Below are 20,815 nucleotides of genomic sequence, written 5' to 3' on the forward strand. Positions count from 1 at the left end.
GGTTTCCAGTTTATGTATTTCTCTAATTTTCAATTTCTCCTCTTTTGTAATTCTTTTGGGTTTACTTGTTAGCGTTCTAATTTTTTAAATGTATATTTTGTTCATTCATCCTCTCCTTTTTTATTTTGTTAACGTTTTTTGAGGGATATAATTTTTCCTCTGAGAACTGATTTAGCTGCCTCCCAGAAATTTTAGTATGTTGTTTCATCATCATTTTCTTTCACATAATTATAGTTTTTATAATTTTTTTCCTTGATCTAGTCTTTAGTTAAGAATTTATTGTCAGGTCTACATTTGGTTCTGGTTTTGTGCTCCTGAATTGATTACTCTTCTCTGTTGTATTATTGTCTATTGTCTATTGCACTATTGTCCAAATAATTGTGTTCACTACTCCTGCCTTTTTACATTCCTTTGCGATACCTCCATGCCCCAGGTTTTATAGAAGTTCCATGTGGTAATAGACCAGCCAAGATGTAGGAGTAGAAGGAAGTTGTAGCTGTATAGCTGAGCTCTCCCCTGCAAAACTTCACAAGCATCTAGAAAATGCTCAAGACCAAGTCTTGATCAGGAAATACAAGAAAAAAATTAGTGAGTTATTTTCCAGCCCAGGTTGGCACAGGGAGAAAACCCAAGGGGTCTGTGGACAGTGGAAACACAAATCTAGGCAGGAAATGCTTCATAAAGCCTTCTAGTCCTTGACTGAAGGAAGACCTGCCTGACTGAGGCTCTGCACCAGGGCAAGAAAAGGTACCAGATCCAGCACAGAGAGGCCTGACCTTGGAACAGGTGCCAATTGGCTACTTTGTTGCTCACTACCCAGTTCCAAGTGACAGATACAGGGCAGACTGAAGAAGGGAACTACACTAAGAATTGGAAGCTCAGGGAATGAAGCAGTCATAGCCACTAAGATGGATACTGAGCTTGGACCAAATGCAGAAGCAAGCAGAGACTGTGTGGCTCTGACTTCAGTAATGGAGTGGGGTCTCAGATCCAGCCCCAACCTATTCTGAAGCCCTCCTTGGAATAAGCAGTCCAGGAAGGCCAGAGCCTGCAGTTCTGTCTCTCTGAATCTTCAGAACTTTGTACTTCCTCGACAGAGGCTGAGTCCAGCAAGCAGTATGCTAGACCTCCAACCAAGGGTCTGAACAAGAAATATGATGAAGCATGTTATCCTGCTCTTGACAGAGAGTTGATTATCTCAAAGTAAGAAAGAAAGAAACATTTTTTGGACAAGGACATTGTGTGGTTTCATTTTGTTTGGCTGTTTATTTGTTACAATTTTTTTTGTTTCTTTTTTTCTTGGTTTTTAATATGGAAGAAGGGAGGGGAGTTTAGTAATAGTGATGACAAAAAGCAAAGAGGGCCATTGAAACATTTAAAAAAATATAGATGGGAATAAAATGAAGTTCAAAAGAAAGACTAGATGAGCAAGAAAGCTTTGAAAGTAATGTGGAATTATTGTAAACTTTTATTAAAAAAGCAAGTGGCATGAAATCTAAATTAATAGCTTCATAATAATCTACCTTTGTGTTATGCTTTTGTATGGAAATGGTTTTTTTGTGTGTGTTTAAGACCAGAATAAAAAAATAAAAAGTTTTTTTTAAAAAGGTTACACAGGGCATCAAGATTCCAAGCATGAACGGTTCTAGTCACAGAACATTTCAGAAAAGGGAGCCTGCGTTAAAGAGGTGGAGGAGACAGGAAACAGGTTTGGAGTGGAAACAGCCTCTCAGAAAGAACAGTTCTCCTCTATTCACAAATTAGAGGGGTTTTTTGAGTTGTTATATTTTGAGTGGCGAATCATTACTGTCAAAATAAAAAAAAAACGACAACAACAAAACATTATTTCCATCCACAAAATAACAGAAAGGCAGTTTAAATTTTATGTCATTCTCTTTTTCCCCTTCCACTCCGTTATCTAACATCCTATTCTGGTGCCTAATTGTGGTGTGAAGGTGATCCTAAGGTCCACAGAGGGCTATCAAACTGGAAGGTCTCCCAGGTCTTGCCCAGTTTGAAGGCCTCAGGTATGGACATGAAGAGAGATTAAATGTCTGACCTCTTGAGGACCTGCATAAATTTGGAAAGGCTCATTTCCAGGTTAACCAAAGGTGAGTTGACACATTTTTTTTTTTTTGCTATAGCAACTTTTGAAGATTATCTGTTAACTTGCATTTCCGTTTAAGTTTCTGGACCCCTTTAATGCTACTAGTGCCTGCTCTCTGTGATTATCTCCAATTTATCCTGCATATATCTTTTTAAAAAAATATTAATTTAATTAATTCATTAATTTATTTTTAGTTTTCAACTTTCACTTTCATAAGATTTTGACTTTCAGATTTTCTTATATATCTTTTTGTACATCATTGTTTATGTGTGTCCACCATTAGAGAACAAGGACTGATTTTTTTTTCCTCTTTCTTGGTATCCCCAGGGCTTAGCACAGTGCCCGGCACATAGTAAGCACTTAATGTTTATTGACTTAATTTGACTTGACTTGCTTATCAGAAGACAGAATTTCCATACCAAGGAAATCAGATACTTAGTTTTGAAGTATTATTATTGTTAAAGTAACAGGACTTTGACGCATTCCCAGATTACACTTTTGTCAGAGATTCCAGGGGCCTGCTTCTGGGAAAAGACATTTTGCATTATCCCACCACATGGATGGGAACAGCTTCTATTATATTGACTAAGTAGCTGTAACAAGCTGCATCTTTAAAACTACCAAAATGGCACAGTCTCTTTCTCTCTCCAGTTAGGTTGAAAGGGGGTGAACTCGTATCCCCATGAACTGAATTGGGTGAGGGGAAGAACTACCTTCCTCTACCCACTTTTAGGCACTGTGGCCCAGAGAATCAGGCTTGGTGTTTTGTTCTACTTCCTTTGTTTTTTTCAGTTCTAAGTGCAGGTGGTGGAGCCTGCACTAGACCTGGACTCAAGCCAGGACAACTTTGGATCCAGGATTCCAGGTCGGATGTTGCCACCAACCTAACAGCAAAGCCTTAAGAAGCAAGGGTGCCTGAGACTCAAGTCCAAAGGAGACTTGGGACTTGAAACTTGATGGGAACGAGCTATATGGGACTGAGTTAAGCTGTAAACCTTATTCCCTTCCCCTGTCCAGAGACTGAGGCGATATAGGGGGGTTTGTGCCCCCTCCCATATTGGGGAGATGTTTGTATGGGTTTTTTTTGCTATATTTTTTAAGTAAATATTTCTTTGTTAAAGATAATCTGTTAAGTAGTTAAATTGGGGTGCATGAGACCCAGTGGTGGAATTCAGCCGGTTTGCACAGGTTGGGTAGAACCGGTACCTGGTTGTTAGCAGGGGCGGGGCCTCGGCTCCATTCCTTGGAGAACCCACTGTTAATTCATTTGAATCCTACTACCTGATGAGACCTCTAAAAACTAGGGTAACAAAATTGGTGAAGGTTGGAGCCAGTGGTAGAGATATTGGACACCCCTATTCTAAACTCCCTTAAGAGTACCAGAGAACCCTGGGGGAAGGATGAAACATAACATACCTGAACTTTAGACAATGGTTGCCAAGGTAAATACTGTTACATTAATAAATAATTCACATTTATGTAGCACTTTAAAGTTTATTTCTGGAGTTATCTATGATATTACCTGGCTAGTAGCATCTTTAAGACTAATAAATATTCAGCATCAACATCGTGTGGGGAATTTCACACACTACGGACAATATATTTTTTTTCTAAAATAAAGAATAAACGTGAGATGTGACACATAATTGAGACAGTTCCAATCCAGCCTATTAAATGAGCTGTTAACAGACATTCACACAGACTTTTTCTAAGGACATTTAGGTAATATAAATCCATCACCACATCAGAGAGATTAAAAGGCACTAGAAACAACCTCGGCTAGCAAATTACTTCTTGCAAAGCAAAGAGATTTGGCAGCCAAGGAGAATTCCTAGGAATAATCAAAACTTGTTTGTAAAATCTTAGCGAGGATGATGGTGGAAGAATATGAGAAGTTTAGTTTTATAAAACTGACAGAAGTAATGGAAGATGAGTTTACAGAAACTTTGACAAAAACCAAACTAAATCAGATCTTCCCAAGAGTATTTAAGGATGAAATTAAAACAGCAAACAAATAAGAAAAGGAAAAAAGTCTGCCAAAACTGTTACGAAGATTAATTTTCTCTGTCAATGACAGGAGACTACCACATTTGGAAAGATCCTGTATGTTGCATGAGGAAGTAAAAATGGCACGAAAGAAAACAGAGATGCGATGTTCGGCTCAGCTGGACCAGATGTATTCCCTGACTCCAAGAAGCTGTAGCACGCCCAGCGGCCATACCCCAGTAAAACCGTCTCTGCAGATGGGTCAAGCCAGGCCAAAGGTTGACGGGTAAACCCAACATGAGTTAGGGGGATATCTACCTGAAGCATGTGAAGACTTCCCCCATCAGAATGCGCAGAGGAGAACAACTTGTTTCAATGGCCAAAGGTGACTGAAGCAGGCCCTGTGGAGTGCTTAGAACTTGGTCAGGCGTCGAAGATGCCAAGGGCATCCACTGAATCCTGGGCCATGGCCAATTGTCTCGACTTTGGTGCTGCCACTGGGCTTTGACGACTCTGGAAGAGAGAATGAGGCTGAGGACGTCACATAACTCTCACTTAAATCCTGTTTACTCATAGGTCAAGACATCACCCATCACATCGTGATGTCATTGGTCCTCTGAAAACAAAAGATGAATAACAACGGCAAGAGCTTTGAAGCATTATTAAGATATCTGAAGGAAGGAGAGGGGTGCTTAGGGAAAAAATCACAGATGTAATAATTATTGCAAAAAAGTGACATCAATAACTAAAATAGAAAACTTCAGTAACTAATGACCCATACACCTATAACTTCTGTCTGTCTGGCCTGATTAGCCCAATCTCATTTTTACAGCTGAGTAAAATGTGACCTAAAGAGGTTAAGCTCAAAGTCACACAAATAGTAAGCATTAGAGATGGTATTTGAACCCAGGAACTTTGGGAGGTCTTGGGGATACAAATACACAAAGAATGAAACAATCCTTATTTTCAGGGGTCTTGCATTTTATTGGAGGAGACAAGTACCTCTATAAATACCTGTAGAATAAATATAATGAGAATACATACAAGATAGTTAATGCAAATTAGGGAGCACACTAGCAGTTGGGGAAATCAGGAAAAGCTTCCTGTAGAAGTTGGAGCTTGAAGGGAAATATGGAATTCTATGAGTCAGAGGTGAGGAGGGATTCCAGGAATGGGGGGTAGCCTGTACCAAGGTGGGATATGGAGTGCTGCTTGTGAGGAACAGAGTGGAAGACTTCTAAATGTTTGCCTTCTAGTATTCATTCCAATTCTACAAAATTTGGTTAAGTACTTAGCGCAAAGCTTTGATTCTGGGTTATCCTTGTGGAGTTCACACTTTCACAAGACTAAATTCCTAAGTTCCAATCCCAAGATCCCATCCTATATTTTTCCATAATTCTAATTCAACTTCTTTACTAAACCCAAATCTCTACAAGGGAATGAATTTTTCCTAGCTCGTCAGGGGTTCTCTGTCACAGAAGGTACAGACTACAGACACCGAGACCTGGTCTCATTTTATCCTATAGCCGTAAACTGTTGCCATTGTGTTTAGTCCCAGGATGTGCAAGAGAGCATTACATTTTATGGGTTATGACATCACAGAATATGGAATACTTTGGGATGGACACTGACACAAGCTATGATGCTAGTGTCCTTTTAATAAATTATACTTGTGAACAGAACCAGGAGGACTTTGTACACATTAACAGCAACACTGTTGGATGAAGAATTGTCAATGCCTTGGCTATTCTCAACAATACAATGATTCAAGACAATCCCAGAGCCCTAATGATGAAGCATACTGTCTGCCTCCAGAGAAAGAACTGATAATGTTTGAATACAGGCTGAAGCATGCTATTTTTCACTTTCATTTTTTCCTTTTATTCAAGTCTTCTTGTACAAAATAACTAATACGGAAATATTTTACATAATTGCACATGTATAGCATATCTGATTGCTTACCATCTCAGGGAGGGATAGAATTTGGAACCCAAAACTTTAAATAAAAATGTTTTTACAAAAGTAAATAGCAAAAAGAATCAATAAATTTTTTTAAAATAAAAAAAATACTTGTGAATATATATAGGGAGTCTCATATGGCATGATTTCATCCATTAGTGTCCCAGAATATAAGTAATACATGAACTAAAGTTAAGCCTCTACTTGCTCTCTGGGACACCTGAAAGATATCCTTGCCCTTTCCTTTTCTTTGTTCTGTGAATTTTATATCTAGCTTGATCAAATTACGGAGCAGCTAGAAGCAAATATGTTAACTCCCATTTTTGGTATTTTTATTGTACTCAAAAATGTTTTTTCGTTCAGGAATTAGATCAGAAGGGGGCCTTTAGAGGTGGTCTAGCCCACCTTCCTCATTCCAAGACGAGGAAACTGCGGTCCAGAGAAATGGCGAAGAGCACACAAATCATAAACTCCTAAAAGGAAGGTGGCTGTGCTGCTTCAGTTACTAATAATAGATGACATTCATACAGCACTATAAAATTTTCCAACGACTTTACCTGATTTCATTTGATCATTAGAACTGAGAGGTCAATACTACAGATAAAAATTACCCCCATTTTCTTTAAATAGATGAGGAAAATAAGGCTCAAGCAGCTACTGCGACGAAAGCAAGAGTCAATCCAAGGCTTTTTGCAGCATGATCTCCCCTAGCAGCCAGCCTCAGTCAGTCAAGTGCCTCCGGGCCTACCTGGCATTACCTAAGGGGCATATGAAGACGAAAGGTGGCCCAGTCCTTGTTCTTAACTAGGCATTAATTTTTGAAAAGTGATTTTCCTATGAAGGGAACGCTGCTCCTGGACACTCTCTTTCACCGTCAGCAAAATGTCCCGACCCACCTGGACAGGGCTGTTGTGAGCGTCAAGAACGGCTTGGGCGAGCCGCGAAGGGCAGTCAGCACATTTAAAAAACATTATTTATTATTTTTAGATATTATTTTTTAAAATTTGAGTTCCAAATTCTCTCCCTCCAGCCTCTTCCGCACCCATTGAGAACATAAGCAATATGTCCATTACACAGGAGAAAATCAAAACATTATTTCCATAAAGCGAAAAAAGTACGCTTTCATCCGCGCCTAGTTTATCAGCTCTCTCTCCGGACACGGACGGCATTTTTCATCCTGGGTCCTCTGAAGCTGGATCACTGTATCGACCGGAGTATCGAAGTCGTACATTATCGCCGTTTCTGAGGACAACGTTCTCCCGGCTCAGGGCCGTTACCCCAAGCCTGACTTAGTGGCCGCGCACGTGCGTTGGGATACACTTTCTATAAAGATTTCTCCCTTCCCAGAGCCCCTCGTTAAAACCACTCCCAGCTGCCCCTCGTTAACTTAACTGGAGGCCACAGGCAACAAGCTCCGCCTCTACCTCTGCCCCACCCCCCCCACTATCCTCATCCCCAACTCGGCCAACTGTCAGGTAGCGTCAGTTTCACGCGCGTGCGCAGACGGAGGTCAGCCGACGCGAAGGGGGAGCTGGAGAAACTGGTGGGCGGGGAAAGCGGGGAGGCTGCGTCGCGTGCGCGTGCGGTGCGTGCGCGTGCGCGACTCCACGGGGTGCGCGCACGCCGCCGCCCGACGGTACCTGGGTCTGGTAGCTCGCTGCCTCCTCTCCCGCTCGCCGCCGTAGCGCTCCTGCATCGGTCGGCTCCTGAGGACCCGGGGCTGGGCTGCTCGTCGAGTCCCGGCCGCCGCCCGCGGGCCGGTTTCCTTCTCCTGGGGAGGAGGCGGGGAGTGTCCCAGGCCGTGTGGAAGGGGGGTCTTTCTCTCTCTCGCATCCCGCCAGCCGCATGGGAGCCACCTGGAAGGTCTGAGGGGCTGGGAGACAAGTTGCCGTGGTAGGTTTGTAGACGTGGGGCCTGTCAAAGTCGGCTGCGGATTTCCTCGCGGGGAAGAAGTGTTGCGGGGCGGGGTGGGGGCGAGGTGTCCTGTGTCTGGCGGGGCCGTGGGGCGCCCGGCGCACGGCGGGGTCTGGGGACGGGGATCCCTGGTCGCAAGATGGAGATTCAGCCTCCTTGGGAGGACCGGGAGGTGCTGCAGCCTCGCCCGGGGGCCTGGGGTGAGGGGCGCCGTGCCTCCTCCGAGCCTGGGTGCGGTAGCTCGGGGAAACCCCCCCAGGTTGGGACAGAGTGGGCCGGCACCGCATTTATTTATTCGCTTTTTTTTTTTTAAAAAGCTCAAGTCCATAATTTCCCCCCTTCCCCTTCCCTTTAAAATCGGAATATTTTGGCAAAGCTTGGCAGCCGGGGAAGTGCCGGCCATCCGCGTAGGGGCTTGATTACAGTTTGCAAGCTGTTCGGGGAAGTCGATAAATACCCTTAATAAGTAGGCTTGTGGAGCGGCAGACAGGCGGTGGAACGGCGCCTGTTTAAAAGTGCCCCTCCATTGGGCTCTGGCCACTGCCTTGCCCTCATTTCTTACCGGGAACGTAAGCTGTTCCTGGGGGCTTTGAGGCCCAGGAGCCGATTGTTTAAAGTTGCGTGTCCAAGAAGAAAGATGCCTTCCTGTGGAGGCTGAGAGCCTCTGGGCACCAGCAGGCGAACGTCCAGAAGACAAAGCAGGCCGTAATTTATTTTCTGCCCTTCCATCCCAACTTTGCGGTGCTTCGCTCCGGGGTTCAGAAGTGGCTTTTGTTTAAGCGCTGGGCCGGGGGCCTTTGGCGGAGATGAGGCAGACCCGAAAGACTTTACACTTTCGCTGGCCTTTGATGGCGCTGGGTTTGGTGATGGGAAAGTCAGGCGTCAAAGTTGGGAGATCCGAAATTTCCAGGGGGGGAGGGAGGGGAGGGAGGGTGTAGGATCTGAGCCCCTCCAAGGAAGGAAGTTGGTTTCTCTAGTGGGTATGGAAGGTTTCACGAGCGTTCTACGAAGTCCATAAAGAGTTTGCAATTTTTATGTTGCCAATAATGAGGATATTTAATCCGCTGGACTATTTAGGAAAGTGAAAGGAAGCATTTGTTTTATAGAAGATATCTCATAATGAGAATTTAAGAAACGGTCGTTGTGTGTACTTCAATGACTAATATATTTGGGGATAACTGTACAGAAGAGAATATTCACGTTTTCCTTTGCCCTTTAGTCACCTCTTCCCTCCCCTCTCCCCCCTCCCCCGTTCTCAGTTTTTATTGACCTTGGCTCTAGTTTCTAGCATTATGGCTGTCAGACTACATCCTTCTAAAATCAGTTATTTTATACATTTAGGGAAATCTATACTAGACCGTATTGCCCCCTTCTCTTTTTCCCTCTTCCTCCCCTCTTCAGCACTTTTTTTATGGTCTCACATTAGAATGTAAGTTTCTCTAGGGTAGGCCTGGGTCTCTTATGTTTGTAACCCCAGTGCTTAGCCCAATATCTGGAGTCTAGACCATGGGAGTAAAACCCCCAGAAACCCGTGGAACACCACACAGGGAAGGGAAGTAGATACTAATGTTGACTGTGAAATCAAAGTGTAGTCTCCCCAAACTTAAGTGATGTATGTATCATATTTTTGTATCTGTGTGAGAGGTATAATGACTTACTGGATGAGTGCCCAAGACGCCTGGTGGGTTTCAAGCATAAACCAGGTATGTGGTGACCTTGGATATAAGTCACTTAACTATTCTGTGCCTCAGGCAAAATGCTGACATTAATAAGGAGGAATTGTTGATCTCCATTCCCACACCCCTGTTTTCACCATTTCATAGGCCAGACACCCAGAGCCAGCTAGCTGACTCTGGGCCTGCGAGTCAGGAAGGCCTGAGTTCACATCTGTTCTCAGACGGTTACTGATATGGCCCTGAGTAAATTGCTTAACTTTTCTCACAGTTTTCATTTCCATAACTGTAAAATGGGGATAATAGCACCTACCTCCCAAGGTTGTTGTGGAGATTCAATGAGATAATTGCAAAGTGTCACAGTGCCATCACACAGTAGAAGCTTAATAGATGCTTGTTCCTTTCCCCTTCCACCTCCTCTCTTAGAGGCATAAACTTTTGGTGTATACTAGCTGTGCAGATAAGAATCTGATGATTCTCACCTAAGGGAAATTGAAGTCAGTTAGCATTTATTAAGCACTTACTGTATACTAGGTACTGTGCTGAGCTCTGAGACTACAGATAGAAAGTCCTTGTCCTCCTAGAGCTTACATTCTTGATGTTTTCTGTTTCTTACTATCACCATAGTATACCAAGTATCTTTCCTCCTCCCTCTTTTCCTGAGGGCCATCCCGTGTGACAAGTAGTATTTTTTTGGCAAGGAAAAAAAATCAACACAATTGATGGATACCTTGAAAAAGTCTAAAAACCTGTGTAACACCTGTGGACCTCTCACCTCTATGAAGGGGTGCCTTCCCACACCTCTTCATCTGAGTCCTGCTTGATCTTTTCAATTTTGTTAAATTCACTTTTGATTCTTTTGGTATCATTCTTTCCCAGTTGTGGTCACTGTGTATATACACTGTTCTTTTGACTCTGCTTCCTTTACTCTGTATCAGTTCATGCACCTTTTCCCATGTTTCTCTGTGTGCATCACACACATCATTTCTAATAGCACAATAATATTCATGTACCACGATTTGTTTAGCCTCAGAGCTTACATTCTAACAGGAGAAGACAATATATGAAAAGAAGCTGAGGGAGGGGAACAGTGACACAAAGGTACCCTGACAGGTGCCTGACTTAGGGGTATAGTGGAGGAAGCCCTAGTCAGTAGCGCAACCTGTGGTACAGGTTGGAGAGGAATGAGACGTGGTTGGCCTGGATGCCCGGATGCCCTCGCTAAATGGAGGTGTCAGGGGTGGAGGGAACTCTAGTGTGTGAATTCCACGTCTGGAGTGAGCTTCAGAAAGAACTGCAGAATGATGTTGAAGTACATACATATTACTTTTTAAATAGCAGTTGTTAGAGCGAACTGGGCAATTCCAGGGTCATTTTATTGGTCAGTCAATATTTATTGAGTATCCAGAGTACTGTAATAATTACCTGGGTCATACACAGTTAGCTAATGAGCTATTTTTTCAGCCTCAGTTTTCTAATCTGCAAAATGAGCTGACTAGATCTCAAATGTCATTCCAGGAAAACACCCTTATGACATTTAGAAAAGTGGTTGTTTTCCCCCGCTGTTGAATTTTATCCCAGCTAGAAGACATCTTTTTCTTTCTTATACGAATTAATATAAACAAATAATGTTTATTTCTGGGCAGAGGGCAGGCCTTGGAGTTAGGACAAACCTGGTTCAAGTCATGCCTCAGATAAGAGATGTGTGATTGCGAGTTTCTTAACCTTATATCTTGTTGATCTGCTTTGGTAGAGGAAGCTTCTACACCAGAAGTTTCTTACACTGATGATGACATCACAGATTCTGATAGCCCCTCATTTCAAGAGCTGAGAGAAAATTGATATATTCATCAGATTGGGTATAGCTCTTTATTTTAGTGAGCTAATTGGTTAATGGTAAAGTGGCTGCTATTATTTGGGTGATAGAAGGATGTAGAAATCTAGGCTTCTGATGACCTTGAATAAAAAAGGAACCTGAGACTCTCACATTTTCTTAGTGCTGTAATAGATAATAGGCTTCAGTAGATCTATGATTTCAAGAACTTTGTGTATTTCTTTCATCCAGAGTGTCTTATTATGTGATGATGTATGATTCTTTTCCATATTCTTCTATAGATCTTCCATAAAGAATCCAGTCAACATAGAGGGAGGCCTGACTTTTAGTCTTTCTACATGTAGAGCTATTCATCTGCAGTCTTTTTTCTCTCACCAGATGAGCAGCTCATCTTTCTTATGTAGTTCCTTGATATATCTTATGACACTTATACATAGGTATATATCTTTTTTTATTTTTAAAAATGTATTTTTATTGATTTCATTAAATATTTCCCAATTACATGTAAAAAAATTTAACATTCATTTAAAAAAATCTCAAGTTCCTAATTCTTTCCTCCCTTCTGTTTTTCCCCCTTCCTTGAGAGGGCAAGCCATTTGATATTGATTATACATGTGAAGTCATGCAAAATATATTTCCATATTGGTTCTCATACATAAGTATATTAATGAGACCTCCTAATACAAGAGTTTTTCAGCCTGTGAAATAAACTATGTTTTGCTTAAATATAGAAATCTTGATATCATTGATATGGATGTCCGTTCCAGCAGTACCAATTGTAACCCATATGTGCTTGCCCTTTACATGCTACTCTTGTCTGTATCTGCTGTAAGCTCTCCCCAGGGGATCTATTCAGTTTGCTGGAGGCCTTCTTCACTTTGAATTAAGAGAAAATTAGGTGATGGAGATGGGGTCTGCAGAGGTTAATTTTTAACGCATTGTTGGTAATGGAAATAGAAAATGGAGAACTATTAAGAAACTGATTTTCCTTTTTTTCTTTTTTTTTGTTCTGTGGTAGGGATAGGAGTGACAGAACAATTTTTTTAACAGGGTAGTCTGTTTTAAATTGAGAATTTTTTGGTCTGTATTATATTTGTAACTCATCTCGATAGAGCCCCTTTTTTTACCCTCTGTATAGCAGAAATTTGATATGGGATAGTAGACAGGGTTATTTATTTTTAATTTATTTGGGGTCCTTCCTTTTTTAGAAAACAGACATAACAAGCATTTCTTACCAATAAACATTTTTCCTTGTAATTAAGATTGTATGGACAGGAGAAATTTTGTCTCTGAAAGATTCATTCTTTCAGTTCTTAATAAAAGTTTAATACTTCAAAGATCAGTGATTTCATTTAATAACTCAATTTTGTCAAATAATTAAGGGATTGATTGTTAATACAGTTCTGACTAATCTCAGTTCCTTTTTGCCTTTGCCTTTTGCAGTCTATTGCAAGTGAGCTGATTTTAGTTTTGACATTTATTCCTTTATTGTTATTATTGCTCTACTGTAACAGTAACTGTCACATGGATACTTGTGGAACACCGCATAGACAATAGGATTTATCATTGTAGGCATTGTGGATCTAGCCTCGCCTGCCTGCATTTTGACTTTTTAATTTAAATCTGAATGAGAGGTCGCAATGCAACAAGTTGCTCTAGTTCCTCAATCCTTATTTCCTGTTTATCTAAATTAAACACAGTTAAGTTTTTCAAAGATAAAATATTAGGGATGGGTTGGGGAGGGATGGTGGTACCCTCTACAAAATACAGACCTTTATTTGTTAATAAGTCGGAATGCCTCTATAAGGAAAGAGAGTGTAATATTTATGGATGTGAGCAAGTATTCTTGTGCATTCAACCATTTTGTCAAGTTCAGCACTAGGAATCCAGCCATATCCTCAAAGAAGGCATGTTATTAACATTACACCAGCCATGTGAGCTTCACATCTCTGCTGTTTGTGTGAACCTGTTTTATGGAATGGAAGCCTTATTCCTGCCTTTAAAATTGCATCCTATTTGGATGTTTAGTTTTAGGTGAGACCGAGTTTCTTGGGTCAAGGGAGTGTGTTCTTTGTTTAGTACCTTCCATCTATTGTAAAGTGCCATGCACATTTACGGCTCTGTATAAATAATAAATCATAATGATGAAGAAGCTTCTATTATGCAGGAACTGTGGTCTATTAGGAAGAAACAAGAAAAGCACTTGTGAAAATTATAATAAAAGAGCAAAAGGAGATAATCCAGGAACGTCAGCATGATTCTGCTTTCAGTTGAACGGAATTTTCATTATTGAAATCCTTCTTTGTTTTTAGTAATTAAAAAGAAAAGGACCAGTCTACAGTTAGGGCTACAACCTGGAAACAGCTACAGCTGTAAGCTACAACTAGGGCTTTTTCTTACCCATATTCTTTTTTGTTTAGTTAGTTTTATCCTTAACTAGAATTGTTGTCAGGATAGATCCTATACTATAATATTCTCTTTTGTGGAGTATTACATAACTCATCGTGGTGGTATTACTTCTTTTATTTTTATGAATTTATACACACACACACTTGTTTACTAAAGTGTTCGGATTTTGCTTGATGGCCTAAGTAATAATTGTAACAGAAACTGTTTTCTTATTAAATACTGTCTCATAAATATATGTTTATGTATATTTATACCTATTTATATCCTTTTATTTTGGGTAGAAAATGATGCATCCTGTTGCCAGCGGTAATACTGCTTTCTGTGGGCCTGGCAAGGCTTCCTGCCTCAATGAAGACAATATGAGAGCTGCTGATCAATTTGACTTATATTCCTCTCAGCAAAGCAAATATGGCCACACGGTCAGCCACAAACCAATTGCTTGCCAGAGGCAAGATCCGCTAAATGAAACACACTTGCAGGCCACAAGTGGCAGAAGCATAGAGACAAAAGATGAACTCAAGAAAAAGAAAAACCTCAATCGATCTGGTAAACGTGGCAGGCCCTCGGGGACCACCAAATCAGCAGGATACCGAACCAGCACAGGACGACCCCTTGGAACCACCAAAGCAGCTGGATTTAAGACAAGTCCAGGCAGACCTTTGGGTACGACTAAAGCTGCAGGATACAAAGTCAGCCCAGGGAGACCTCCAGGTAGCATTAAAGCTCTATCACGACTTGCGAATCTGGGTTATAGTTGTGGCAGTGCTGCTTTTCCTTATCCAATGGTACATAGCCGAGGAATTCATGGAGTTGGGGAAACGAGCAGCAAGGTCAAACAGCCCAATGAGTAAAAGAGGTAGAAAAGTAAGATCATGGTTTTAAATGAGGACTCAAAGGGTACCAAAGTCTCATGTCGGTTTGGTTATGACATACATGATTTATGCCTTGGGATTTCCAAATTTGTTGGTTTTTGTTTTGGGCTAGAAGAGTGCCAGATGTTGACAGATGTAACCAAGTAAATGCTGAAAGGGCATGAGGATGTTTCAGTGTTTGTACATAGGATTAAGAGTACTCCTAACTGAATCGTTTCTGTTTTTTCCCTTAGAGAGTGATGCCTGTGTCTCATATTTCACTCCTGTTGTTGAACCGTTTAAAATGGATGGTCATGCACTAAGGAGTTGAAATAAGCAGGAAACTTATGCCAATTGGCTCATGGTATAAGCCTGCAACATAAAGATCCCATCTATAGGAATTTTTAATTGATAAAGCAAAATAAGCTAAAGATTTAACACCATTTAAGATGACAAATTTGAGCTTTGTAACATTTGTTTTTATGAAAGTTGGAAGCATACAGGTTCGTCTACTCTTGCAGGTGCATAGACCTTAGATGTATGTAGATATTCAGAAATTTGGAAAACTTTTTTTTAAAAGAATGCTTAGTTCAAGCAGTTTCTTATTTATTGAACTGTAGCTTTAGCTAATTTAACTGATGTTCCAAAATGTCTCTTTAATATTTGCCTTTCAGTGATGGCAGGGCATTCAGCAGAACTCTTATTGGAATCTGCTGTATGTTGTTAAATTGCCGATGAGCATGTATACCAAACACTACAAATAATATTTAAAAAAATGCTATTTTATAAATAACTTCATAGTAAGTTTTTAACATGATACAATTCATTCTAAGAATAGAATATTTAATGAAATGTAAAAAGAATTATTCTTAAAAGTCTGCATATAACTACAGCCTCTGCATTTTGCCTTTTGTGTGCATAGATGGCAATTGCTAATGGATTTTAAAGAATTAGTATGTTTACACTTTTGAATTTGTTTTCTATTAGTATTGAAAAATTTTTCAGAATAATTTTTTCTAGATTTTTTGAGAATAGTTTATCCCAATACATTAGCATTTATACTATAATTAAGTTATATCTACCAAAGGATGTGTATTTTAATGATTCATAATAGCAAGCTAGAATAAACAGTGCAATTAACTGTACTGAACAAACTCAAGTATTAAGAAATATATAAGAATTGCATCTATGCATGGAAGGTGGAAAAGTATGTTGGCTGTTTAAACTAGAAATACCTTTCCTGGCTCCATTGAGACCACTTCATCATCCAAAAGAAATGTTTCATTTTCAGCTGTTTGTTTTAGAAACAAAACTACATATGGAAAAGGTTTATCTATCTATCTATCTATCTGTGTGTGTGTGTGTGTGTGTGTGTGTGTGTGTGTGTATGTGTGTGGGTATATATACATGCACGTGTATATATATTTGTGTACATATATATATATATATATATATGTGTGTGTGGAGAAGAAAGAGGGGAAAAGTAATCTTCTATTCCCCAATTTTGAAAATAACATCTGTGACCTATATATATTTACTTTATTCTGAATAGCTCTAGGATGACTTAAACATATTAAACTTTGAGTTTGAAAGAAAATTTCCACAAAAATTTAGTTTACAGTTAGAATGAACGTGTAATTTCAAATGCCTGTGAGACTTTTTGATGGTTGTAGGTTTGCAGTTCCAGAAATCTTTGGAAAGACGTTAGACCTTTAAAAGTGAATAAATCGTACTGTTTGGGCTTGCTATTATTTAATACAAAATCTGATTGCAGTTATGATGACATAAGAAATGGATATCATATTTCGTACCTTTCTTATTAGGAAAAAAGCAGCAAGCCTTCAGGTGTTCCAGTGATGCCTAACACATAATGAGCTGGACTTTATGCTGTGCTTTACAGTAAGAGGTGTTGAATTATATGTGGGGACTGTGTGTGCACTGGCAACTAAGACATTGAACCTCAACAATCTTAGCATTGTACAGACCATGTAGAACAGTTTTGGATGGCTACTTATGTTGATTTGTAACCTAATGGCAGCTAAATTGCTACTAAACCAGACTTTCTTCAGGTCGAGGCTTTTGAATCTGGGCCTATGTTCTATTTCTTAACAAATCTAAATATAAAACTTTTAATTATTTACTCAGAACAGTGTAACTTCTGACACACAAATGCTTTTATTGTCATTAACACTCACAATGTAATTGTCATTTAACTGTTTCACTTGATAATGCCTAGCAGTGTTTGGAAATTTTTGAACTTTGTTTGGAAAACATCTTTAATTAACTGAATGATCTGATTGTGGGAATGACACTTTCCACTGGCAGGGATCTGGTTGCATGTGGCTTTTATACTTTAGAGTAAAATGCCCTTCTTCCTTTCCTGTCCATTTCTTTTTATGCTTGATTTTGTTTCTCTCTTCATGCATCCACTCCCTGGTGCTGTGCTGTGTGTCAGAAGGCAATACAGACATATTATTGTTAGGCTAGTATAATGGACTTTGTATTCCAATTTATTTAAACATCAGATCAGCTAAAGAAGATATATTCATTATGGTGTTTATTAATATCAGAAAAAAGGGGGGCAATGATAACAGTTATGGATCATACCAATTAGGACCCTACTTTTGCAGTTCATGTGAAAGGCTGCCTAGAGAATTGGATTTGTGCATTGCTGAACATCTCCTGATTCCAGTTTCTTTTGAACAATTTATTGGTGCCATGCTGAAGAGAAAGAAGTCTAAGAGAATGAAGTCTTAAAATATGTTTTGCTACTATATATTCTACCAAGTACATAGTGGGTTTTTTTTTTTTGTAACACTGTCTTTTGTCATGATAAACACTGAAATAGCATGTTAAAAACTGCCTATACTTTGAAATGGTCAGTGAGAAAAAAATGGCCTTTTTCCCCACAATATGATTGTTTTTTGAAACGTGAATTGCTCATTTTATACTATGTAACTCTGCTTTTCATAAAACAGGATTCACTGTTCTGTATTAACACTGTTGGTCAGAATATGATCTAAAATACAAATAAGTTTGTCTTAATGTTTTTCTTTTTCAATATATTTTTATGCCTTATTTATGAATAAATGAATGCTTTAGTATCTCAAAGAAGGAGCTAATACATATGTTAATTACCCTGAATTTGCCAACAAAATGCATTTTGCTTAACTAATCTTTAGGATCAGATGATATTACTGTCTCAAGTCTTGCACTGGATATTTAAAAAAATACTGGCACCACATATTGGCAGAAAAAAAAAATAAATAGGATGTTGACAAATGGCTGAAATTTAACATTTTGGGTTCTATTTTAAAATCAAGCTTCAGATTGACTATGAAAGAGACCCTTCTTTACATTATCCTTACTTTTAAAGACAAACATGTATTAAAGTAATTTCACTATCCCATTTACATTGATGTATTTGTGTGGACAAATAGCGATCATATGCACAATCATTTCTAAAACAGGATCTCAGGATCTGAGGATCTTTGCATTTCTTTAAAACAAAAACAAGCCCTGGATCCAGTTGATGAGTCATCAGTCCATTGTAAGGATAACTAAGATGTGATATAATAAGAGAACTTTACTTTTACGTATTAAAAAGCTTTAAAGACAGACAATTCAGGTGCTTATAGTAGTAACTGCAACTCTGTACTTCATTACTAATAGATGTATAGTAAAATTTTATCACACTTTTTCAGTAAAATTGAATAATTCAGATCACTTATTCAAAAGATTTTTTCATTTCTGGATAGGTTTTGTTCCCTCTATATTCTTATATTATCATAGTACATATATTTTTAAATATAGCTTAACTATTATATGTTTATAAACTTGAGGATGTATCAGAATCTTTCTTTGCTTTTTTTTTTCCAAGTAGATATATATGGCTATGATCACATATTAATTTCATTTTTGAAAATTAAATTACATAGTAAAATCATTGAAATTTTGTTTTGTAATCAGACCACTTTGATTCTTTAATTTTTTACAATTTACTTTTCCCACAGATAATTATGGATGAAATAATTACCAGTTAACTAATATCAGCACACTGTCCTCTGCTGTAAAAAGTCTGATAGATACTGTGTATGTTTTTATGTCCATGAACTTGAGCTCCTCGTGTGCAATTATGTGTATAGGAATGGAGTAGTGTTCATGATTTGTATCTACATCATCATATGGATGTATATTTATTAATAAAGTCATTACTTTAAAACCAAATACATTTATACTTTTATTCCATTAAATGGGATTTTATATGTTACAATTATTTAAGTAATCTGCAGAGACTAAACTAAAATATTTTATCCTAGGCTGTTAATAAGAGGGGTATTATGTGTGGTACAAGAGTGGAGATAAAAGTGTTAACCCTTTTGATGATTGTCTGTCTCTGATGCTTACACTGCCTCAGTTTCCTCATCTGTAAAATGGTGGGGTTAAACTAGCTAGCCTCTAAGGTCCTTCTGGAACTTTGCCGTTTTCTGCAAGGAAAGATGTATATTTGTATTTTGATAACTTTCAAAAACTTGTAAATAGATGCTATTTCTTTCTACTGATAGCAAGGTGATTTTTTTTTTTGAAAAGCTTGTTTATTTTTAAATTGTTCTTTACTCTTAAATAGCCTAAAGTTCGACTGTAAATCAGTAAACATTGAAGTGCCTGCTGTGTTCCAGGTAATCTGCTAAGCGTTGGGAATACAAAAAGAGGCAGAGTCCTGGACTGCATTCAAGGAACTCACAATCTAATGGGCGAGACAAATAAGCAAACAAATATGAATTAAAAGGCTAAGAAAAAAATAGGAAATGATTAAAAGAGAAGGCACTAGAATTACGAGGGGTTGGGCAACCCAGGGCTTCCTATGAAAGATGGGATTTTAAATGGGACTTGAAGGAAGCTACGGAAGTCAGTAAGTATGCCTATTTATAAAGCAGGAGATCACTCTAGGTCCCCATGGGGAACAGCCAGAGACAACTGGAAAGTGGGGTTTGGAGGGCAGCTTAGGAAGTGCTTTGAATGCCCAACAGTATCCTGGAAGTGATAGGGAGCCAGTGGAGTTTATTGAGTAGAGGGCTAACATGGATGAACTTTCATTTTAGGAAAATCTCTTTGGTGGCCCAGGGGAGGGTGAATTGAAAAGAGTATGGAGATACTTGAGGCAGGGAGGCAGGCAGACCTAGCAGCAGGCTATTGCAGTGTGAAGTGATGGGGGCTTGAACCAGGGTGGTGGCAAGTGTCAGAGCAGAGAAGAGTCTGTATTTGAGAGATATTGCAAAGGTGAAATTGACAGGCCTTGGCAACAGATTGAATATGGGGGGAGGGGTTGAGAGATACTGAGGAGTTGAAGACAACTCTTAGGTTGTGAGCCTGAGGGACTTCGAGGATAATGTTGCCCTCAAGAGTAGTAGAGAAAGCAGGAGAGGGGGAGAGTTTACGGGAATGATAATGAGGTTAGTTTGGGACATAATGAGTACAAGATGTCTCTGGGACATCCAGTTTGAGATGCCAAAAGGTACTTGGAGATGTGAGATTGGATGTCATCAGAGAGAGCATGGCAGTATAGGTGTATTTGAGAATCGTCAGCAAGAGAAGGTAATTAAGTCCATGGGAACTGATGAAATCGAGTGAAATAGTACAGAGGGAGAAGAGAAAACCGTCAAGGACAGAACCGTGAGGGACACCTGTTGTTAGAGGGCAGGATCTGGATAAGGATATAGTAAAGGAGATCACAGATAAGTGGGTGGAGAACCAGAAAAGAGTGGTGTTCTGAAAATCTGGAGAGAAGGGGGTGAGCAACAGTGTCAAAGGAGGTAGAAAAGTCCGAGGAATGAATATTGAGAAAACACCACTGGAGTTGGCAGTTAAGAAATCACTGATAACTTTGGAGAGATCAGTTTTAGGGGGTCAGAAGTCAGTGTAAGGAACTAGGAAGAAAGAAAGTGAAATAAGAGAAAGTAGTCACCAACTTATTGGGCTTTTTCAGGTAGCTTAGCTATAAAGTGCCGAAGAGATAAAGGACTGGTATGGAAGGATCAAGTAAGGGATTTTTGAGGATGGGGGAGACATGGGCAGGAAGGCA

General features: G+C 39.4%; 2 protein-coding genes across 3 annotated transcripts; one reads left to right on the plus strand and one right to left on the minus strand.

Annotated features, from left to right (window-relative positions):
• Nucleotides 1-7,539: 7,539 nt before the first annotated feature.
• Nucleotides 7,540-8,253, minus strand: LOC118841977 (proline-rich protein 2-like). The gene has a single exon (XM_036749695.1). It carries the CDS (start codon nt 8,251-8,253, stop codon nt 7,540-7,542), a length of 714 nt encoding a protein of 237 aa, XP_036605590.1.
• C3H5orf24 (chromosome 3 C5orf24 homolog) lies at nt 7,660-18,962 on the plus strand. Of its 2 annotated transcripts, XM_036748924.1 has the most exons (4): nt 7,660-7,945; nt 14,164-14,593; nt 16,557-16,632; nt 17,364-18,962. In XM_036748924.1, the coding sequence occupies exons 2-3, from the start codon at nt 14,167-14,169 to the stop codon at nt 16,595-16,597; spliced, it is 468 nt and encodes a 155-aa protein (XP_036604819.1). In that variant the 5' UTR covers nt 7,660-7,945; nt 14,164-14,166; the 3' UTR covers nt 16,598-16,632; nt 17,364-18,962. The 2 variants fall into 2 exon arrangements, with proteins under 2 accessions (XP_036604819.1, XP_036604818.1); XM_036748923.1 differs by lacking the exons at nt 16,557-16,632; nt 17,364-18,962 and having other exon boundaries at nt 14,164-15,464.
• Nucleotides 18,963-20,815: the final 1,853 nt, after the last annotated feature.

The sequence above is a fragment of the Trichosurus vulpecula genome, chromosome 3 (genome assembly GCF_011100635.1).
Source record: "Trichosurus vulpecula isolate mTriVul1 chromosome 3, mTriVul1.pri, whole genome shotgun sequence".
In the NCBI taxonomy this organism is placed as follows: domain Eukaryota; kingdom Metazoa; phylum Chordata; class Mammalia; order Diprotodontia; family Phalangeridae; genus Trichosurus; species Trichosurus vulpecula.

Coding starts and splice junctions, on each gene's coding strand:
- LOC118841977 (XM_036749695.1), bottom strand. CDS start 8,253: ATGCGGTGCCGGCCCACTCTGTCCCAACCTGGGGGGGTTTCCCCGAGC.
- C3H5orf24 (XM_036748923.1), top strand. CDS start 14,167: ATGATGCATCCTGTTGCCAGCGGTAATACTGCTTTCTGTGGGCCTGGC.